At 44.9% G+C, this 19,876-nt stretch overlaps 1 protein-coding gene across 1 annotated transcript in view; it reads left to right on the top strand.

Moving 5' to 3' along the window:
* The first annotated feature begins 2,189 nt into the window (after window positions 1-2,189).
* The window catches only part of LOC119954531 (SWI/SNF-related matrix-associated actin-dependent regulator of chromatin subfamily D member 2-like), a 51,859-nt gene continuing 34,172 nt past the window's right edge, over window positions 2,190-19,876 (top strand). The window contains exons 1-5 of the mRNA XM_038779833.1: window positions 2,190-2,894; window positions 8,984-9,168; window positions 12,222-12,264; window positions 15,982-16,104; window positions 18,266-18,385. Coding sequence (XP_038635761.1) covers window positions 2,724-2,894; window positions 8,984-9,168; window positions 12,222-12,264; window positions 15,982-16,104; window positions 18,266-18,385 — 642 coding nt within the window. The 5' untranslated portion in view covers window positions 2,190-2,723. The remainder of the gene's footprint in view (window positions 2,895-8,983; window positions 9,169-12,221; window positions 12,265-15,981; window positions 16,105-18,265; window positions 18,386-19,876) is intronic.

Raw genomic sequence — 19,876 nt, 5'->3', positions numbered from 1 at the left:
ATTGGCCATACTAAATTGCCCCTTAATGTCCAAACAGTTAGGGGGATAGGGTAGAGGAGTGGGCGTAAGTAGGGTGCTCTTTTGAAGGGCTGGTGCAGACTTGATGGGTCGAATGGCCTCCTTCTGCACTGTAAATTCTGTGATCCTATGATCCATCTATGATGATCTATGAACATAAATCCCGCAACCAACAACACTAGAAACAGTAGTCATTTCTTTCACTGCTGTTTGTAGGGCCATATCCAGGAGCTCCGGTTTCCTCCCACAAGTCCCGACAAGATGTGATGTTTGGTAATTTGGACATTCTGAATTCTCCCTCCGTGTACCTAAACAGGCGCCGGAGTGTGGCAACTTGGAGCTTTTCACAGTAACTTCATTGCAGTGTTAATGGAAGCTTACTTGTGACAATAATAAAGATTATTATTGAGGAAAGATTAAACAGGTTCAGTCTGCACTCCTTGGAGTTCAGAAGAATGAGAGGTGATATAATTGAAACATATAAGATTATTAAGGGTAAATGTTGGGAAGATAGTTCCATTCATGGGAGAATGTAGGACCAGAGGTCTTAGTTGCAGAATAAAGGGTTTTTAATCAGTTGGGGAGTTAAGGGTTACAGAGATATGGCAGGAAAGTGGATTTAGTGAGTTTTAGATCAGCCATGATCATATTGGGCAGCACGGTAGCATTGTGGTTAGCACAATTGCTTCACAGCTCCAGGGTCCCAGGTTTGATTCCCGGCTTGGGTCACTGTCTGTGCGGAGTCTGCACGTTCTCCCCGTGTGTGCGTGGGTTTCCTCCAGGTGCTCCGGTTTCCTCCCACAGTCCAAAGATGTGCAGGTTAGGTGGATTGGCCATGATAAATCGTCCTTAGTGTCCAAAATTGCCCTTAATGTTGGGTGGGGTACTGGGTTATGGGGATAGGGTGGAGGTGTGGGCTTGGGTAGGGTGCTCTTTCCAAGAGCTGGTGCAGACTCGATGGGCCGAATGGCCTCCTGCACTGTAAATTCTATGAAAAAATTAAATGGCGGGGCAGGCTCAAAGGGCTGAATGGCCTACTTCTGTTCCTATTTCTTATGGTCTTATACACAAATTGGCTGTGATGATTCCTATAATAAAGGAGTGACTGCAATTCCAAAGTACTTCATTGGCAGTAAAGCACTTTCAAACATCCTAAAATTGTGAAAGATGCTTTATAAATGTCAGTTCTTTCCTCTTCCGTGTTAGATTTTTCTGGTTTTCAGGGAATATTTCTAAGAACTTCTGTTAATGGTTCTGGGGTAGCAATTTCTCTGGTCACCATGTGTAGACACATGAAAATAAAATACTGCAGATGCTGGAAATCTGAAATAAAAACACAAAATGCTGGATAAACTCAGCAGATCTGGCAACCTCTGTGGAGAGAGATAAACAGAGTTAACGTTTTCAGTCAGTATGACTTTGAAGGCTGAGGGTGGACACGATTGAGATGTATAAGGCATAGATAGAAAGGAAGAAACTTTTCCCTTTGGTGGAGGGATCAATGGCCAGTGGGCATAAATTTAAGGTCAGGGGCAAGTGGTTTAGAGGTGATGTGAGAAAAAGCTTTTTCACCCAGAGGGTGGTGGGGACCTGGAACTCGCTGCCTGAAAGGGTGGTGGAGGCAGAGACCCCCATAACATTTAAGAAGTATTCAGATGTGCACTTGCGATACCAAGGCATACAAGGCCAAGTGCTGGTAACCGGGATTATAATACTTAGGTGATTGCTTTTGACTGGCGCAGATGTGAGGGGCCGAATGGCCTTTTCTGTGCTGTAGACTTTATGACTCTCTTTGGACTCCGAACCTTAACTCTGCTTCTCCCTCCACAGATGCTATCAGACCTGCTGAGTTTATCCAACATTTTTCTGTGTTTTTTTTTGTGCGGGGGTGATAGTTTTTGGGCGGAGCTGTACTTACGAAGTGTCCTCCCTTTAGGTAAACACATCGCGGGGTCCAGTGAGACGCTAAAGATATTCTGGATATATGTGCACAATACCGCTTGCTGAAAATAGCGTTGGGTTTTTTGGTCAGGTTTCCCAGGCAGGGGGTTTTTAAGTCTGACACTGACAAGAGCTTCCTGCTGACTGCACTTTACCTGGCGGAGAGGCTTTGTGTTCAATGCTCCAGCACAGCACTCAGGGCTGCCTGGGTAGAGTGCTCCTGCTGCTCAGTGTAGACAGAGGGCGTGAGTTCCTTCCCTGCTTAACCTGCTTGTGCAGTCCCCACCCATCTGCCAAAAGCCACAGAAGTGGGCGGGAGGCGCAGCGCTTCGCAAACAAGAGTGGCTGGCAAAAACACGCTGATCTTTATCTTTTGCAGGCGCTTGTTGGTTTTGAGGCACTTTAGAGGATGTGTCAGTGCCAGCAGAAGGGGGGACTTACTGCTCTCCAGCAGATTCATGGGTAATGATGACACCAAACATTGCCACCTCTGTGCCTGATGTTAAATGTTGTGTGTGTGTTTTAAAGCGTTAATGTAGCCGGCAGGAATTACTTGTGGAGCTAAAGCAGATCCGCCTCCCTGAGTCCTGGAGGCTTCTGTTTGTGGCCATCAAGCCGGAGCAGTGAATTTGCGCACAAGTGACAGCTGAGCCACCGGCATCTTTGCTGGGGGGGAGAGTTAATTGGAGGCAAAGTGAGATTAACCTTTTGGGGTGTTTTTTTAAAAAACAAACACATATGTAAATGTGCTTACTTTGGAGAAAATGGCGACAAGAGTCGGCGGAGGATACCCCATGAATCCAGGGAGTCCTATGAATGCTGCCTTGGGGGTCAACCCCATGAATCCGATGCCAGGACAAGCGGTCAGGATGCCCCTGAACTTGCAGCAGCAATCTCCAGTCTTCCGGACGATGGGTCCCGGCGGCGCTTATAGCGTGAGTATCCAAACCATAACCTCCACCCATCCCCAATAAAAAAACCAGGACAGCAAAACTTTCCAACTTCTGCTTTTTACTTACTTATTTATTTGCATCGAAACCACTGGAACTGACCCTTCCAGAGCCGAAAGGGACGCAGTCCCTATTTTGAAATCTAGCTGGGGCAAACATGTAATCGTGTTTTATTCTTTGCAATCTAATTGTGCCTCTTTAATTAAATATATCACCCGCTGGCTTCACGGAAATGATTGGTCTTGTGTGTTATGCAGCTTTTTTTTTGAGGGTTGGGGGTTCATATTTGGTTTAGACACGTGCAAGAGACATGGTACAGCTGGAAAGATTTGTTTGTTTTCTAAAGTGTTTATTTTTTTTTACTGCAGCTCTGCCCCTCTTGAGGAAGGAGAGGAGCTTCTAAACTGACGCCAGGGCAGGGCAGCCCCCCCACAGGGTTGAAATGAACGGAAAGGCTCGGCCTAAAAGCGCGATCCTTCCTGCTGAATGTTTTTTTTTGTTCCCGTTTCTCGCTCTACTTCCGCATTGGGTGTCGCATCCAGAAAGCGGCTTGAAGCCGGAGGTCGCGGAGACTCGGACCCTCCCCGGGGCTCCAGCTCCAACAGCGGTCACCTCTAACCCCCCCCCGGGGCCCAACGACCTCCCACCCGCACCAGGGTCTCCGCGAAAAGCCACAACCAGCCTCTCCCACGTGGTCAATACTGCAACTGAGGAGAGGCACATGAGCGCCATCACATGCCTCTCATTATCGGGACACTGGGAGAGGAGCGTCAGGGTGGACAGGAGCCTGGAACCAGACAGAATAGAGGGGATCTGAATCATAGGGACAGGGGGGATATAGGGGATCTGAATCATAGGGACAGGGGGGATATAGGGGATCTGAATCATAGGGACAGGGGGGATATAGGGGATCTGAATCATAGGGACAGGGGGGATATAGGGGATCTGAATCATAGGGACAGGGGGGATATAGGGATCTGAATCATAGGGACAGGGGGGATATAGGGGATCTGAATCATAGAGACAGGGGGGATATAGGGGATCTGAATCATTGGGGCAGGGGGGGATATAGGGGATCTGAATCATGGGGACAGGGGGGATATAGGGGATCTGAATCTTAGGGACTGTGGGATATTGGGGATCTGAATCGTAGGGGCAGGGAATATAGGGGATCTGAATCATAGGGACAGGGGGGATATAGGGGATCTGAATCATAGGGACAGGGGGGATATAGGGGATCTGAATCATAGGGATGGGGGGATATAGGGGATCTGAATCTTAGGGACAGAGGGATACAGGGGATCTGAGTCAGGGACAGTGGGATATTGGGGATCTGAATCGTAGGGACAGGGGGATACAGGGGATCTGAGTCATAGGGACAGTGGGATATTGGGGATCTGAATCATAGGGGCAGGGAATATAGGGGATCTGAATCATAGGGATGGGGGGATATAGGGGATTTGAATTTTAGGGACGGGGGATACAAGGGAACTGAGTCATAGGGACAGGGGGGATATAGGGGATCTGAATCATAGGGACTAATCACAGATCCCCTGTATCCCTCTGTCCCTAAGATTCAGATCCCCTATATCCCCCCATCCCTATGATTCAGATCCCCTATATCCCCCCTGTCCCTATGATTCAGATCCCCTATATCCCCCCTGTCCCTATGATTCAGATCCCCTATTGAGATCTAAATGGTAGGGAGAGGGGTTATCGAGGATCTGACTCATAGGGATGAGGGATATTGAGGATCTGAATCTTACGGACAGGGAATGTATGGGATCTGAATAATAGGGATAGGAGGATATAAGGGAACTGAATTATAGGGACAGGGGTAGAGGAGTTCTGAATTATAGGGATGTGGGGATGTAGAGGATCTGTATTATAGGAAAACCTAAATCCAGTTTGTTTATGTATTTCTCAATAAGAGCAGCACCAAAACAGATTTGTGTGGATTATAACTCCCCACCTCTCTTCAGTCTGAGAACCCTGTCTTTAGCCATCCCTATTCTTCCTGCTTTCTCTCTGTACATGTTAGCATATTTTGTTTTGTTCCATTTGCCATTCCCCTCATCATTAAGCTAATTTCATATCAAGTTTTTTTTTCATAAAACATATAGCCCTATTTTATTCACCTATCTTCAAAGAATTCTATAAAGTTACTCAAGCACGATCATCATTTATAAATTCATGCTTACTGGCCCTGATTAACTCATATAACTCAAAATGCTTTGTAATTTCATGTTATACTATAGGCTGGTAATTTACCAACTGAAACAGGACTGAAACTGATGTCCAAGCTTTTAAGTTTGCTTCCTTTTTAAAAAGTTAGGAGTCCTGAAATAAAAAGCCACAAAAGAAAAACACAAGATACCAGAAGTGCTCAGCAGGCCTGGTAGCAACCTTTGACTGAGAAACAGAGTTAACATTTCAGGTCGATGACATTTTGTCAGAACTGGAAAAGGTTAGAGCTGTGACAAAAAGGCATTTCTGCGGCAGTAGACGTAATGCCAAGATGGTATGTTGCCTTTCTGATGCCAGGATCAAGGATGTCACAGAGCGGTTGTGGGACACTCTGAGATCGTGGCCCACGTTACTACCAGGTATAGGTAGGAAGAGGGATGAGATTCTGAAAGCAGACTTTAAGGAGTTAGGAAGGAAATCAAAAGGCAGGACCTCAAAAGCCATAATCTCTGGGTTACTCCAAGTGCCGCATGCTAGTAAACATAGGAATAGGAGAATTGAGCGATTGAATACGTGGCTGGAAAATTATAGTGTGATGGAGGACATCAGAATTCTGAAGCATTGGGACCGATGCTGGTGCAGTTGAGACCTGTACAAGATGAACGGATTGAACGTTAGCTGAACTGGGAATAACATCCTTGTGGAGAGATTAGCTAATGCTGTTGGGGAGGGTTTAAACTAGGTTGGCAGGGATGGGAACCCGAGAGGGTGCTCAGATTGGAGGGAAACAAAACTAGTAACAAGGAGTAGAAAAGTAGTAAGAAAAATTATAAGGCAGACAAAGTGAAGACAGGCATCAAATAGGATCAGAATATGCAACAATGTTAAGACAAAAGGGTACTCTGAATGCATGCAGCTTTTGCAATGAGGTAGATGATTTGACAGCACAAATAGAGGTAAATGGGTATGACATAAATGACAATTCAAAGGTTTGGGTATAGGGTGACCAAGACTGGGAACTAAATATTCAAAGATATTCATAATTTAGGAAGGATAGGCAAAATGGAAAAGGGGGTAGCATTGTAAGCTATGATTGCAGTCAGTACATTAATGAAAGAGGATCTTGGATCGAAGGATCAAAATGTAGAATCAATTTGGATGGTACTAAGAAACAGCAAGTGGCAGCATAAATTGGTGGTGGGAGTTATTTACAGGCCAACAGACTATAATGCCAAAGTTGGGCACAGTATAAATTAGGAAGTCAGAAATGTAACATGGGAAATACAGTAATATTGGGCCCCTTCAATTTGCGTATAGACTAGGTAAACCTAAATAGCTCTAATGTTGTGCAGGATGAATTCCTGGAGTGTGTACGAGATGTGTTTCTGGACCACTGTGTTGAAGAACCAACTAGGGAATGGATACTATAGATTTAGTATTATGTAATAAGAAAAGGCTACCTAATTACCTTGCTAAAAAGGAAATAGTGAGCATAATACATCAGAATTTTACATTAAATTTGAAAGTGATATATTTATCCTGAAACTAGAGTCTTGTATCTGAGGAAACAAAGCCCTGAGGTATGAGGGGCAAGTTGGCTTTGTTGGATTAGGAAAATACACTAAAGGTTTGATGGTATCCAGACAATGGCTAGTATTTACAGAAGTATTACATAGTCTACAACAATTACACTTTATCTCGGGCACAAAATACCAAAGGAAAGGTGATTCAACATTGGCTAACAAAATAAGTTCAGAATTGCATTAGATCAAAAGGAATGATTTATAAAGTTGCCAGAAAAAGTGGTAAACCCCGCAGTTTTTGAACGCTGGGACAGGGGTGAGAGCAAAAGTGTGGGAAATGGGACAGGTGGCGATGAGGACGATCCCCACAGAGGAGGGAATGTCTGGATGAGGAAAAAAGACAACATCATACATTATAGTATGGAAGTTGGCAGATTTTTTTCAACAGCAGTTGATAATTATTCTGTTTTTCCCACTTACAATTCCTCGAGATCCATCTTGTCCAATTACCTCCTTGCTCCATCATCCAGTCTGTTATTTAACCTCTACTGCCTTCCACTCTTTACCCTATGTCTCTTGTTTTTTCCTCCCCTCCCCATTTTCCCTACCTCTGTACTTGCTTAAGCTCTGGTTACATTTGTAACATTTCCAATTCTGCAGCGACCTGAAACGTTAACCCATGTAGTATTTCCAGCATTTTCTATTTTTTTTTCCGATTGCCAACATCTGAAATATTTTGCTTCTGTGTTAATGTTAAAAGGTTTCAGTCAGATGTGAGATTTGAGTTATAGAAGTTCAAGGAAGATTGAAAACTGAATAATGGGGGCCGTGACTTTGATAAGAAATCTAAATTATAGGAAAATCTTGAAAATATGAGCCGAATTAGAGGGCGGCATTTTCCTCCCCTCTGCGGCTTGTTCTGCAGCGGTGGAAGGTGGCTCGCCACTGTCTGGCATCGGAATCTTATGGTCCTGCCACTGTCAACAGGGTTTCCCGTTGAATGCACCCGTCGGTGGGGTGCGCCGTTGGTGGGACCGTACGATCCCGCCAACGTGAACGGCCAGAAAATTCTACCCGTGTCACAAAACAAGCATCAGATCCAAATTATCAGAGAACATAGGAAATTTGAATTGTGGGATATAGGGATATGTAAAAATTTAATTACAGTGACATGGGCGAGCTCCATGACCTGAATTGTAAGAACTGCGGGGACATTTGATGAGCCAGTATACCATCAGCAATGTCTCACATGCTAATTATGGCTTAATGGAAAATCATGTTAACAGCAGGTAGATGGAGAATACTGAACGGTCAAAGGGCCATGGCATGTGGGCCCTGCTAAGACCTTAGGCAATTTTTCCCATTGGACCTGAATTGTAGATTAGGATTGGATAGTGCATTGCAGTGGGGAGGTACAGAGAACCATATCACAAGACCATGTCTGAGATATAGGGAGTGTCTCGCATATCTATATTGGGGATGTAAACAGAGATGTTTTTAGACTTTTCGCTTGGAGGGCACTAAGGAGTTATGCATTTTCCCTCCCATGATGATTTAATTGACACAGGACTGTGATTTCACGTGGCCATAAATTTGAACCTCAAAAAGGTATCAATGGGACATTGTTAAATAAACAGCGTGCACCTAAACTCGAGACTTGTCCGACCTTACCCACATGTGGAAGAAATTCCATGAGGGACCTCGACAGAGTAGGCAGCGAGAAACTGTTCCTATCTGTGGAAGGATTGAGAGTGATGTAAGGTGATGAGCAAAAGAAGTGACGGCGACATGAGGAAAAATGTTTTCGGCAGCGAGTGGTTAGCATCTGGAATGCACTGTCTGAGAATGTGGAGGTAGATCTAATTATGGCCTTCAAAAGGAGATTGGGTGATTATTTAAGCATTCGCTGTGCTATGGGAAAAAGGCGGGGAATGGCACTAGTTAAGCTGCTCTCACAGAGAGCTGATACAGACACGACAGACCGAATGGCCTCCTTCTGCATTGTAACCACTCTATGGCTATATGATTCTCTACTCGCAATCTCCCATTAATCATAGAATTTACAACGCAGAAGGAGGCCATTCGGCCCATCGAGACTGCAATACTTGCAGAGTTTGATAGGATAGTTTAACATTTGGCTCTGACAATAACAGTAATTTGTGGAACTGAATGTAAAGTATCCTACGCAAAGGTATAAAGCTGAGTTGGTTGGTCAGGAAGGACATGGATGAAAAGAGCCACAATTCTTTCTTCCACTTTCACTTCTGCCTGGTGCTTCTGCAAAGATGTCACCTACTAGAATAAGTATATTGCCTGTTTGTGACTATGTTACTTATGTTATTCTTGGTTTCCCCTTTGCCCCAGCGTCCAGGGATGCCACCTGGAGCTCGCATGGGAATTCCAGGCATGCAGATGGGCATGCCCTCTGGCGCGTCCTACATGGGGAGCCCTTCCATGAGACCAGGTATTCCGCAGCCAATGATGGACCCGTTTCGTAAACGCCTGCTTCCACAGCAGCAGCCTCCACAGATGCAGAATCGCGGGAGAGGGTAAGAAACTGGAAAGGAGGGCCATGCTACTGCGTACAGCAAAGCAAAGCATTTATTCACTCAATTCAGAGAGGACAACAAAGTTAATGGGATGCTTTAAAATTATAATGTAGGCTATAATGTACAATCCCCAATGTGTCCACAATTATCCAATGCATGCAGGAGTCATACAGACCAAGAAGGTTCCAGCTTCGTTGCCACGTCTATGCCGGTCTGACGGATACTCCGAATTGGCAGGGGTAGCGGGCTGCAGTTGGTCTCAGCACCTCTGGGTGTTGGAGGAGGAAATTGACCCAAGGTTTCCATTCCTGATGACATCAGAGTATGTAAATGGGTAGCATTATTAGCACCTGGAAATGGTACTGGCCGAGCAATCAGCATCACTGGAACATTGCCCCAGCGGGGAGTCCGTTTTATAAGGGAGGAGAGCACAAAACTGACAGAAAAGTGGCAAGAGAAGTAATAAAGTATGTTAGAAGTTTGTCGCCAAATCTAGAAGTAAAGTAGTGAGTTACATTAATTTCCTTTTAGTGTAGTATAACTGTAGGCCACATCCCTTCTGCAAGACCACTTTGGAAAAACAATTGCCTCACTCTTCCCTCTGGACATGTAGATAGCTCAACATCTTGTTTCTCGCTGCTGAAAGGAGGTTGAGCAGTAGGTTAGCTGGAACGTGGCCACAATGGTGTGTTAACAGTGATGGAAGCCCGGATTTAAACTCCCCGGAATTGCTAAATCTGATCACTGGGGGAGAAAAGAAAATGGGTCCTCCCAGTGGCCATACTTAGTAAATCATAGGGGAGGTAGTGGTGTTATCACTGGACTAGTAATCCAGAGACCCAGGGCAATGCTTTGGGGGACCCAGGTTCAAATCCCACCATGACAGATGGGGAAATTTGAATTCAATAAAAATCTGGACTTAAAAGTCTGAAACTTGAAACCATTGTCGCTTTTTAAAAAAAAACCAAAACATTTGGTCCACTGATGTCCTTTAGGAAAGGAAATCTGCCGTTCTTACCTGGCCTTGGTCTACATGTGACCAGGTTGACTGTGAGTCAACATGTGGTCTCTTAACTACCCTGAAAAAGCCACTCGGTTAAAAAGCAATTAGGGCAACAAAGCTGGCCCAGCCAGGGCCACCCACAAACAATGAAGGAATTAAAAAATAAATCTGGCAGGTTTCCTGTGGAGTTGTCACCAGCTCCTACAAACCCATGCATTGGGAAGCATCAGCCAGGCTGAAATCCTGGGTCTCCTTCCACCTGAGGACCGTGCCATTTTGTTAATACTGTTAATTATCACGGAAGGGCAGATAGCTTTGCTGCTTGAGCTTCTGCATTTGGAGCCGGACCCGAACATGCTAATTCTAATATTTGGAGGATCATGGACAAGCTAATCAAATGGCAATCAGTTTACGACCGCGCCTTTTGGTGAGAGCAGTAGCCTAAAATTTGAACGTTGATCTCTAAATTTAATCAGCATGATCCAGGAAAACCCTTTCCATTGTAATAGGTTCCAGCATTATTATCTTTATTTAGTGCCAAACTATATATTTACATTTCACCATTGGATTGAACCCAATCGAATGGTATTACGCTACAGTCTGAATGGACACTCCACAGTGTTTAAATAACTGAATCCTTTAGTGTGCCGGTCAGTTAAAGTGTGGATTTTCGCAATCGTGTCTAGGATGTAGAGTGAGTTGAATGTAGCTCCATAATCAATGGGAGGTCAGCAAGTCAACAGCTTTGTTTAAGTTAGTCGCTGTGCATGATGTAAAATTATTAATTATTTTGAAAAAACAATCTGTTTTTTAAAAAAAAAAGGTACGGTTCTTCTGATTGCTATTTTCACCCACGCTAAGAGGGAAAAGATCAAATTGTACCCTGGTTAGAAATGTCAAAGTCTGGCGGCACGGTGGAGCAGGGGTTGGCACTGCTGCCTCAAGTTGACGAGGACCCGGGTTTGATCCTGGCCCCGGGTCACCGTCCATGTGGAATTTGCACATTCTCCCTGTGTCTGCGTGGGTCTCGCCCCTACAATCAAAAGATGTACAGGGTAGGTGGATTGGCCATGCTAAATTGCCCCTTAATTGGAAAATTATTTCTTTTAAAAGTGAAAGAGAAGGGAGAGCTTGAGAGGCCCACGTTGCAGTTCTCAGCTAGGTGCTGATCTTAGAGAGTAGGCACACGCGTGATGGGCTGATTGGCCTGCTGTGCTGTGAAATGCTATCCACCTTGGGATTCGGGGGGGGGGGGAAACAAATCCTGTTCCTGCTCACTATCCAGTGACACCTGTTGTAAACTCCGGCTGTCATGTGGAGGAACAGGATTGGACTACTCTCCGGTACCAAACACCCCATTAACATTCAGGACATTTGATTGTCCACTCCTGTCCACCCATCCTGCCAGGAGTAGTGGATGGGTGGAATACTGTTCTACCAGAGCTCGGACTGTTTACCATTGCATAGTTCCCAGAAGCAGGAAGCCTTGTACTCTCAGAGGATAGTGTCCCTGCCTCTGAGCCAGAAGTTCCAGGTTTGAGTCTCAGTCCTTGACCACCAGTGCATGACGTGGCCAAGCATGTTGACAATCAATCTGCTAATCCTTCCAATATGCTCCTGGCAGGTGGTGTGGAAGAAATTCCTGGTCAGCCATTACTGACAACATGCCTTGCCAATGTGTCGGCATGTGGCAGCAATCTCTCCTGAGGAAGAGCATGAAGAGGGTTACATCCTCCACAGCCAAAGTTTCCAGTGGGTGAAGTTAAGGAAGTCTGACATCTCCCTTACCATGCAGTTGCTTGCTGGAGCAAAGAGTAACATAATCATTACTGTACGGCTGATTAAAAAAAAGTGGGCAAACCATGCCTTGCCCCTGTAAAGATGTTCTTGATTTTGCACACAGAAATCCACGATAATAATATAAAATAAAAATGCAGCTGAGTCAGTATAGCGACCGCGAGTTTGTATAATCAGTTAATGTAGAGGAATTTAAATGTGTAATCTTCAATCTGTAATTGTTACCTAATGGTGTCCCTTTGGTGCCTGGCAGGGTCAAGAGACGGAGGATGGCTGACAAAATTCTACCACAAAGGGCAAGTATTGAATACTGCTGCCATTTTTTTGAGAAGTACTTCTGCAACATTGTCTTGAATGTCAGATGCAGGGACGTGAGGTCACCAAATAGCAACAGACTCTCCAGAAGGATATTTTCTGTGCTCCCCACTTCAGTTTACAGAGGTGACATGAGACACAGCTGCTAGACGAGGTCTTCAGCAGGCGGTGAGGAAATCATTACGAGGGATAAAGCTACTTTACCTCATCCTCACAAATCTACCAGTTGCAGATGCATCTGTCCATGACAGTATTGGTAAGAGTGACCACCCCAAATTCTTGTGGAGACACAGTCCTGTCTCCACATTGACAATACCCTCCATCGTGTTGTGTGGCACTACCATTGTGTTAATTGAGATAGATTTCAGTGTTAGTTGAGATAGTTTTCAAACAGATCTAGCAACTCAAAACTGGCATTCATGTGGCACTATGGGCCATCAGCAGCAATAGAATTTCACTCAACCACAATCTGTAACCTTATGTCCTGGCATATTCGCCACTCTACCATTACCACCAAGCCAGGGGATCAACCTGGTTCAATAAAGAGTGCAGAAGGGCATGTCAGGAACTATATCAGACATAGCTGGTTAAGCTACAACACAGGACCACTTGCATACCAGACCACTGAAACAGCAAGTGACACACAGAGCTAAACAATTCTACAACCACCAAATTATATCTGACCTCTGCAATCCTGCCACATATAGAATAGAATAGAACAGTACAGCACAGAACAGGCCCTTCGGCCCTCGATGTTGTGCCGAGCAATGATCACCCTACTTAAACCCACGTAACCCGTATACCCGTAACCCAACAATCCCCCCATTAACCTTACCCTACGGGCAATTTAGCATGGCCAATCCACCTAACCCGCACATCTTTGGACTGTGGGAGGAAACCGGAGCACCCGGAGGAAACCCACGCACACACGGGGAGGACGTGCAGACTCCACACAGACAGTGACCCAGCCGGGAATCGAACCTGGGACCCTGGAGCTGTGAAGCATTGATGCTAACCACCATGCTACCGTGAGGCCCCTATAGTTGTGAACGGTGGTGACCAATTAAACAATTAATTGGAGGAGGCTGTACAAATATCTCCAAGCTCAATGATGGGGAAGCCAAGCACGTCAGTGCAAAAGACAAGGCTGAAGTATTTAAAGCCATCTTCAGCCAGAATTGGCGAGTGGATGACCCAACTCGCCCTCCTGAGATCCCAGCATTACAAATTCAGCCAATTTGATTCACTTCACGTGACACCAAGAAACGGCTGGAGGCAGGGTATACTGTGAAGGTTATGGGCGCTGACAATATTCTAGAAATAGTACTGAAGACTTGTGTTTCAGAACTTGTCGCACCTCTAGCCATACTGTTCCAGTACTACACTGGCATCAACCTGGCAATGTGGAAAATTGCCCAGGTACGTCCTATCCACAAAAAGCAGGACAAATCCAGCCCGGCCAATTACTGCCCCATCAGTCCAAGCTCGATCATCCGTAAAGTGATGGAAAGGGTCATCAACAGTGCTATCAAACTGTCCTTAGTCAGCAATAACCTACTCACTGGTGCTCAGTTTGGGGTCTGCCAGGGCCAGTCAGTATGCTTCAAATATGGACAAAAGAGCTGAACTCGAGAAGCGACTTCCCTTAACATGAAGGCAGCATCAAGTGTGGCATTAAGGAGCTCTAGCAATACTGGAGTCAATGGCAATCCGGGGTAAAACTCTCACAAAGGATTGTGGTTGCTGGAGGTCAATCAGCTCAGTCCCGGGACATTGCTACAGGTGTTCCTCAGGGTAGTGTCCTCGGCCCAAACTGCTTCACCAATGATTTTCCCTCCATCGTAAGGTCAGAAGTGGAGATGATCGCTGACGATAGCACAACGCTCAGCATGATTCGCGATTCCTCCGATATTAAAGCAGTCCATGTGCAGTTAGACCTGGACATTATCCAGGCTTGGGTTAATAAGTAGCAAGTAACATTCGTGCCCAGCAATGACCACCGCCAACAAGAGAAAATCCAACAATCTGCCCATGATATTCAATGGCATTACCATTGCTGAATCCCCTATTATCAATATTCTGGCGGCTACCATTGGGCAGAAACTGAACTGGACTAACCACATAAATATTTTGGCTATAAGAGCAGGTCAAAGGCTAGGGATCCTTCAGGGAGTAGCTTACCTCCTGACTCCCAAAGCCTGTCCACCGTCTACAAAGCATAAGCCAGGAAACTTAACATCACCCAAGACAAGGCAGGGTTCTTGATTGACACCCCATCCACAATAAACATTCACACATTCCACTACTGATGCACTGTGGTAGCCGTATGTACAAGGTGCACTGCAGTAACTCATATAGGCTCCTGCGATCTCACTTCCCAAACCTGTGACCACGTGCCACCTAGAAGGACAAGAAGACCAGATACATGGGAACACCACCAGCTGCAGGTTCCCCTCCAAGCCATACAACACCCTGACTTGGAACAGTGTCGCTGTTCCCTTACTGCCACTGGGTCCAAATCCTGGAACTCTACCAAAAGCACTGTGGCTGTTCCTACAACACATATATATTGCAGCAGTTCAAGAAGGCAGCTCACCACCCCTTTCTCGAGGGCAATTAGAAATGTGCAATAAATGCGGCTTTAGCCAGCAACACCCACATCTCATGAATGAATATGTGAACAAAAAAGGGTTTCTGTGTCACGTGCTTGGCCAGTAAACCACAAGGTTGTTTCTGACACACTGCACCATAGTGGCAGTAACGCTAACCGCTGGTTACTGTAGTGGCTCCATTGCCAGCTGTCGGGTATTTTTCCGAATTTTATGGAAATTTGGTTTGGTTGCCGATTATGCTCATGAAATCTGGCAAGCAATATAAAATGTCCCCCATCGTGGTTGTGAAGTCAGCTCTGTGGCAGCAGTCTTATAACCACAATCGTTTTGTTTTATTTGTAGTTGGCCTTCGCTCAAAACCCCTCTGCATTAGAAGATTTTCGATACCGATTCATGAACGGCAGGATTGAGTCTATCCTCTTTTACCCTGTCAAAATACTTGATAATTTTTTTAATTGTTATTGAATCTATTGCTCACCTTCTTCACTGCCATGGGTCTTGATGAAGGAGCCACGCTCCGAAGGCTAGTGATTCCAAATAAACCTCTTGGATTTTAACCTGGTGTAAGACTTCTTCAGTGCAAATAGTCTCCAGTGTCTCAGTTTTGTCTCAAGAGTAAGATCTCATCTGTGGTGGCATCATGGGGAACTTAGACTGTAAGCTCTGTATTGTCCTGTCTACAATGGAGCATAGCAAACTGTACACAGCAAACTAACTGTCCTCGACATTGCCTTGTATGCTATGCTTCTATTTAAAAATCTAAAACGCTATCGACATTTCAAGTAATAATATGTTTGTACCCCTGGAGTATCGGTATTTCCTTCTGGTATATAGTTCAAAATATTGCCATGTTAAAGTTTAAGAGGATGAGGTCTCTAAATGTATCCCTGGATGATCTTGAAATTTCAAGTGAATGTATTTCATGTTCACTATTACACCTTACTGTCTTCAGTGACAGCACGGCGGAAAACAACTGTAATATCAAACGTCTCACGGACAATATTGGAAGGAAACTGATTCTTGTACAGTTGCTCTTTTTTCCAAGTCCAAAACAGCATTGTTATGTTGTTAGCTTTTACTTTTCAGATCCGAGAACTTGTTCCCGAATCCCAAGCTTACATGGACCTCTTAGCCTTCGAACGGAAACTGGATCAGACTATCATGAGGAAACGGCTGGAGATTCAAGAGTCTATGAAGAAACCCTTAATGGTACAGTTCCTCCAACAACTCAATTCTGTTATGTTTTTGGGATCATAAACTATCGTTTTAATTAGTGGTCTCCAAAGTGACATTCCTGCCCCACAACCCTGCATGTCATGCTCATTGATTGTGCATCAACAATACCTCACAATTATTCAACAGTGTTGAACAAAATAAGTCACAAAACAAAAGGCCAAAAATCAAAACATTAACAAAAGTTATCTTTTATATTAGCTATTCCACTGGTGTTTAAACTTCCTGCCAGATTAAGAGGTTTCCAATAATCAAAATTCATCAATGTGGCAACTTTGTGCCTCTGGTTGAGGAGGGAGGTATTTCTTTTTGCCAACCATGAATTGAGGGTTCAAAGCTGGGCTCCCTTCTACTGGATTTGGTTACCTTTGAGTTCCACCGCACCCTCTTGCTTTGTCCGTTATTTAAATATCTGCTGAATACACGGTGTGCAGTGTTCCATCTCAGTTGGAGGAAAAGCAGGTTGTAGAAATGGTCTCATGCAGCAATGAACAGGTATTTGGCCAAAATCATCCTGTTGTCATGACCGGAAGACACTGAATGACAGCAGGCTGTCTAATGTTCCTGATTCGAGGATGAGGGTGCATAGTTTGAGTTGGGCTTTCATAGTTTGAATTGGCCAATATCCATTATAAGTCAACTGATTCCCGTTGACACCTTGACTATACTTTCTCCCACCCACTTCCTGGCATACTCTATTCCATTCTTACAGTTACTCTGTCACGTTGACCTGGGTGCGATTCCGACCTTGGCTGACTGTGTGGTGTTTGCACGCTCTACCCGTGTCTGCGTGGGTTTCCTCCGGGTGCTCCGGTTTCCTCCCACAGTCAGAAGATGTACAGGTTGGGCGATTGACCATGCTAAATTTCCCCTTGGTGTCTAAAGATTTGCAGGTTATGTGGGGTTTCTGGGATAGGGCGAGGGGGTGGGCCTGGGTGGGATGCTCTTTTGGAGGCTTGGTGGGCTGAATGGCCTGCTTTTGCACTGTAGAGATTCTATAGATTCTATCGATGCCACGTTCCATACCAGCACTTCCAATATATCTTCCTTTTCCCCAACTGTAGCATCCGCTCCGCTGTTTGACAGTTCCCTCTGCTGTGTCAGTCCCATATCCTACACTTTGGCTCTCATCCCATTCCCATCTCTCCTAGAACTATGACCTGATTCTCCTTGTCTTCACCTTCTATTCCATTGGCCTCTCATTCAACTGATCACTCCCACCACCACTATTTCCCCCACTGCCAGTGTGATGCCACCACCAAACACATTTTCCCCTCTCTTTTCAGCATTATGAAAGGACCATTTCCCCCATGACACACTGGCCCACTCCTTACCCCCAGTACCAGCTGCCCTTCCCACTACAGCTGCCCTTCCAAGCACGGGAGATGTTACCTCAGCCCTTTTACCTCCTCCCTTCCCATTCTCCACGGGCCCAAACACACCTTCCCGCTGAAACCATGATTCACTTGTACTCCTTTCAATTGAATACACTCTGTTCACTGTTCACAATGTGGCCTACTCTGCATAGGGAAGAGCATATACAGATTGGGTGACTATGTACCACCTTTGTTCAGTCTGGAGCATGACCTTGAGCTTCCGATCTCACGTCATTTTAATTTTCCACCCCTTTGTTCTCGACCCAGGGTCGGATTCACAGTGCATTTTGGGACATTGAACAATGTAAACTTGAGGAACAGCACCTCACTTCTTGATTGTGTACTTCACAACCTTTCAGTCTCAATAATATATCAAACAGCTTTGCCTCTTTTTTCCAGTTAGCGGCTACTGGTAATGATTCTGCTATTCCCACACACAACTCCTCTTAGATACAGCTTTTGTTCCTTGCCTCATTACCATTCCCTTGCCATCATCACCACTTTTGTAATTGAATCTCTCTGTCTGGAGATCCACGGACCTTCCCCTTTATTATTTCCTCCTCTCTTTGTCTGTCCCTGTGTTGGTTTAAAACCTGTTACACCTCAGACTCTTTCCAGTTCTGGTAAACGGTCATCAACCTGAAAATGTTTGATCTCACAAAGAATACACACTGCTTGGAAGATTAACAGATGGCCTCATATTATTTGCAGATGCCCCACACTGGAAAGTTTCTGAGACACTCTTGTTTTCTTAATTTCAGCAAAAGCGGAAACTAAGGATCTACATCTCCAACACCTACAGTCCAGCCAAGCCTGAGGGCGATGAGGGAGAAACTGTTGCATCGTGGGAGCTTCGGGTGGAAGGAAAGCTACTTGATGATGTAGGTGGGATTTAGACTGTCCTGTACCTGGTACTTGGTAATATACGATGATCTTAAATATACTAATGTTGAAGATTGTTTTAGTTTTGGCAACACAAGTGCAGTCACACTGATGTGCCAGTGTGCTTGCTTTTATAAATACCAAGGGCCGAATCTTCCTCTGGGCTCAGGGAAACTCGACCTGTGCACTGGTTGGTTCACACGCACACACAGCCTTTGTGTGACTTCACGCATCATTTTTGTCTTCTCATATGGAGGGTCAGACTCGCGATGCTTTTTGCGAGCCGCGCTGCAGTGGATGAGGGACGTGGGTGAGGAGGTGGGCTGGTTAGAAGGCCCACCTCAGAATCAGCTTTAAACACGCTATTCCAGCTCCCAACAGTGTCTACAGGCCCCATAACCCTCACCCAGCCCTCTATGTCCGATGGCTCTTCAGATCTCCGAAGTATCCTCTATCTCCCCATGTATCCTTCATACTCCCACAAATCAGCCAATGGCACCTCTATGCACCACCTCCCTCTGTGTCCTCCATAGCCATACCCACTTAGTATGTACCATGTACGCACAGTTCTTAGATTCCATGCAATATCAGTGGAAAATACTTTACATTCTACAACCTCTCAGCTAATAAAGCCTCCATATCATTGATCATAACAATGTGTTCTACCATGTAAAAAAAACTTGCAATGCGTGTAATCCTTAGCTTGTGTCAACAAACTAGAAACCATGCCAAAGGGACAAGCTGTTATTAGAACATCTTGAAACTGTCATTTATTCTCAGATGAATGGAACATTTAGTTTGCTGATACCCATCAGCTCTTTAAACTCAGTCAAACATTGATAATGGCTGCAGCTGTCCAAACATTGGATGTCCCTCTGAGAAGGAAAGAACAGAAGCTGCTTACTTCAGTTTCAAAGCCGAATGTCTGCCAATCAATGTAAGGGGAAAGATGGATAGTCGCAATTCAAGTGTAGATTTTTTTTCAAGTGACAAAACCGGGACGATTAAAATCACAGTAGAAAAGAGGACAGTACAGGCTGACAGGACTCGTTGCATAATGGCATTTTCTCTATCAAAAATGCATGTGAATAAATGTGTAAGGCTACTTAATGTAAGGGTCAACTTACATCTAAAGGATGTTCGATGATGAATCACCACATTAAATGTATATCTACATTACAATACATCACTTAATCGGAATATTCAAAGAGATTTTCAGAATGTTCCAGACCCCTCAACATGTTTTCCATTTTCTTCATGAAGTCTCAAAGGTAGCACGCTTTTAATGGGCTTCCAAAACCCGGCTGCACCAAACAAACATAGCAACTTCGGACTAGGACTTCAGAGCAGGAGTAGGTCATCTGGCATTTTGAGCCGTCTCCACCATTCCATAGGATCACTGTTGTTCTGGCTAAATCTCAACTTCACTTTCCTTTCTGCCCCACATAATCCTTGACTCCTTTGACTATCAAACATTTATCTAACTGCCC

The sequence above is a fragment of the Scyliorhinus canicula genome, chromosome 19 (assembly GCF_902713615.1).
Source record: "Scyliorhinus canicula chromosome 19, sScyCan1.1, whole genome shotgun sequence".
Classification (NCBI taxonomy): Eukaryota; Metazoa; Chordata; class Chondrichthyes; order Carcharhiniformes; family Scyliorhinidae; genus Scyliorhinus; species Scyliorhinus canicula.
Note: the sequence above shows the minus strand (reverse complement) of the source record. Positions and strands in the feature narration are given on the sequence as shown.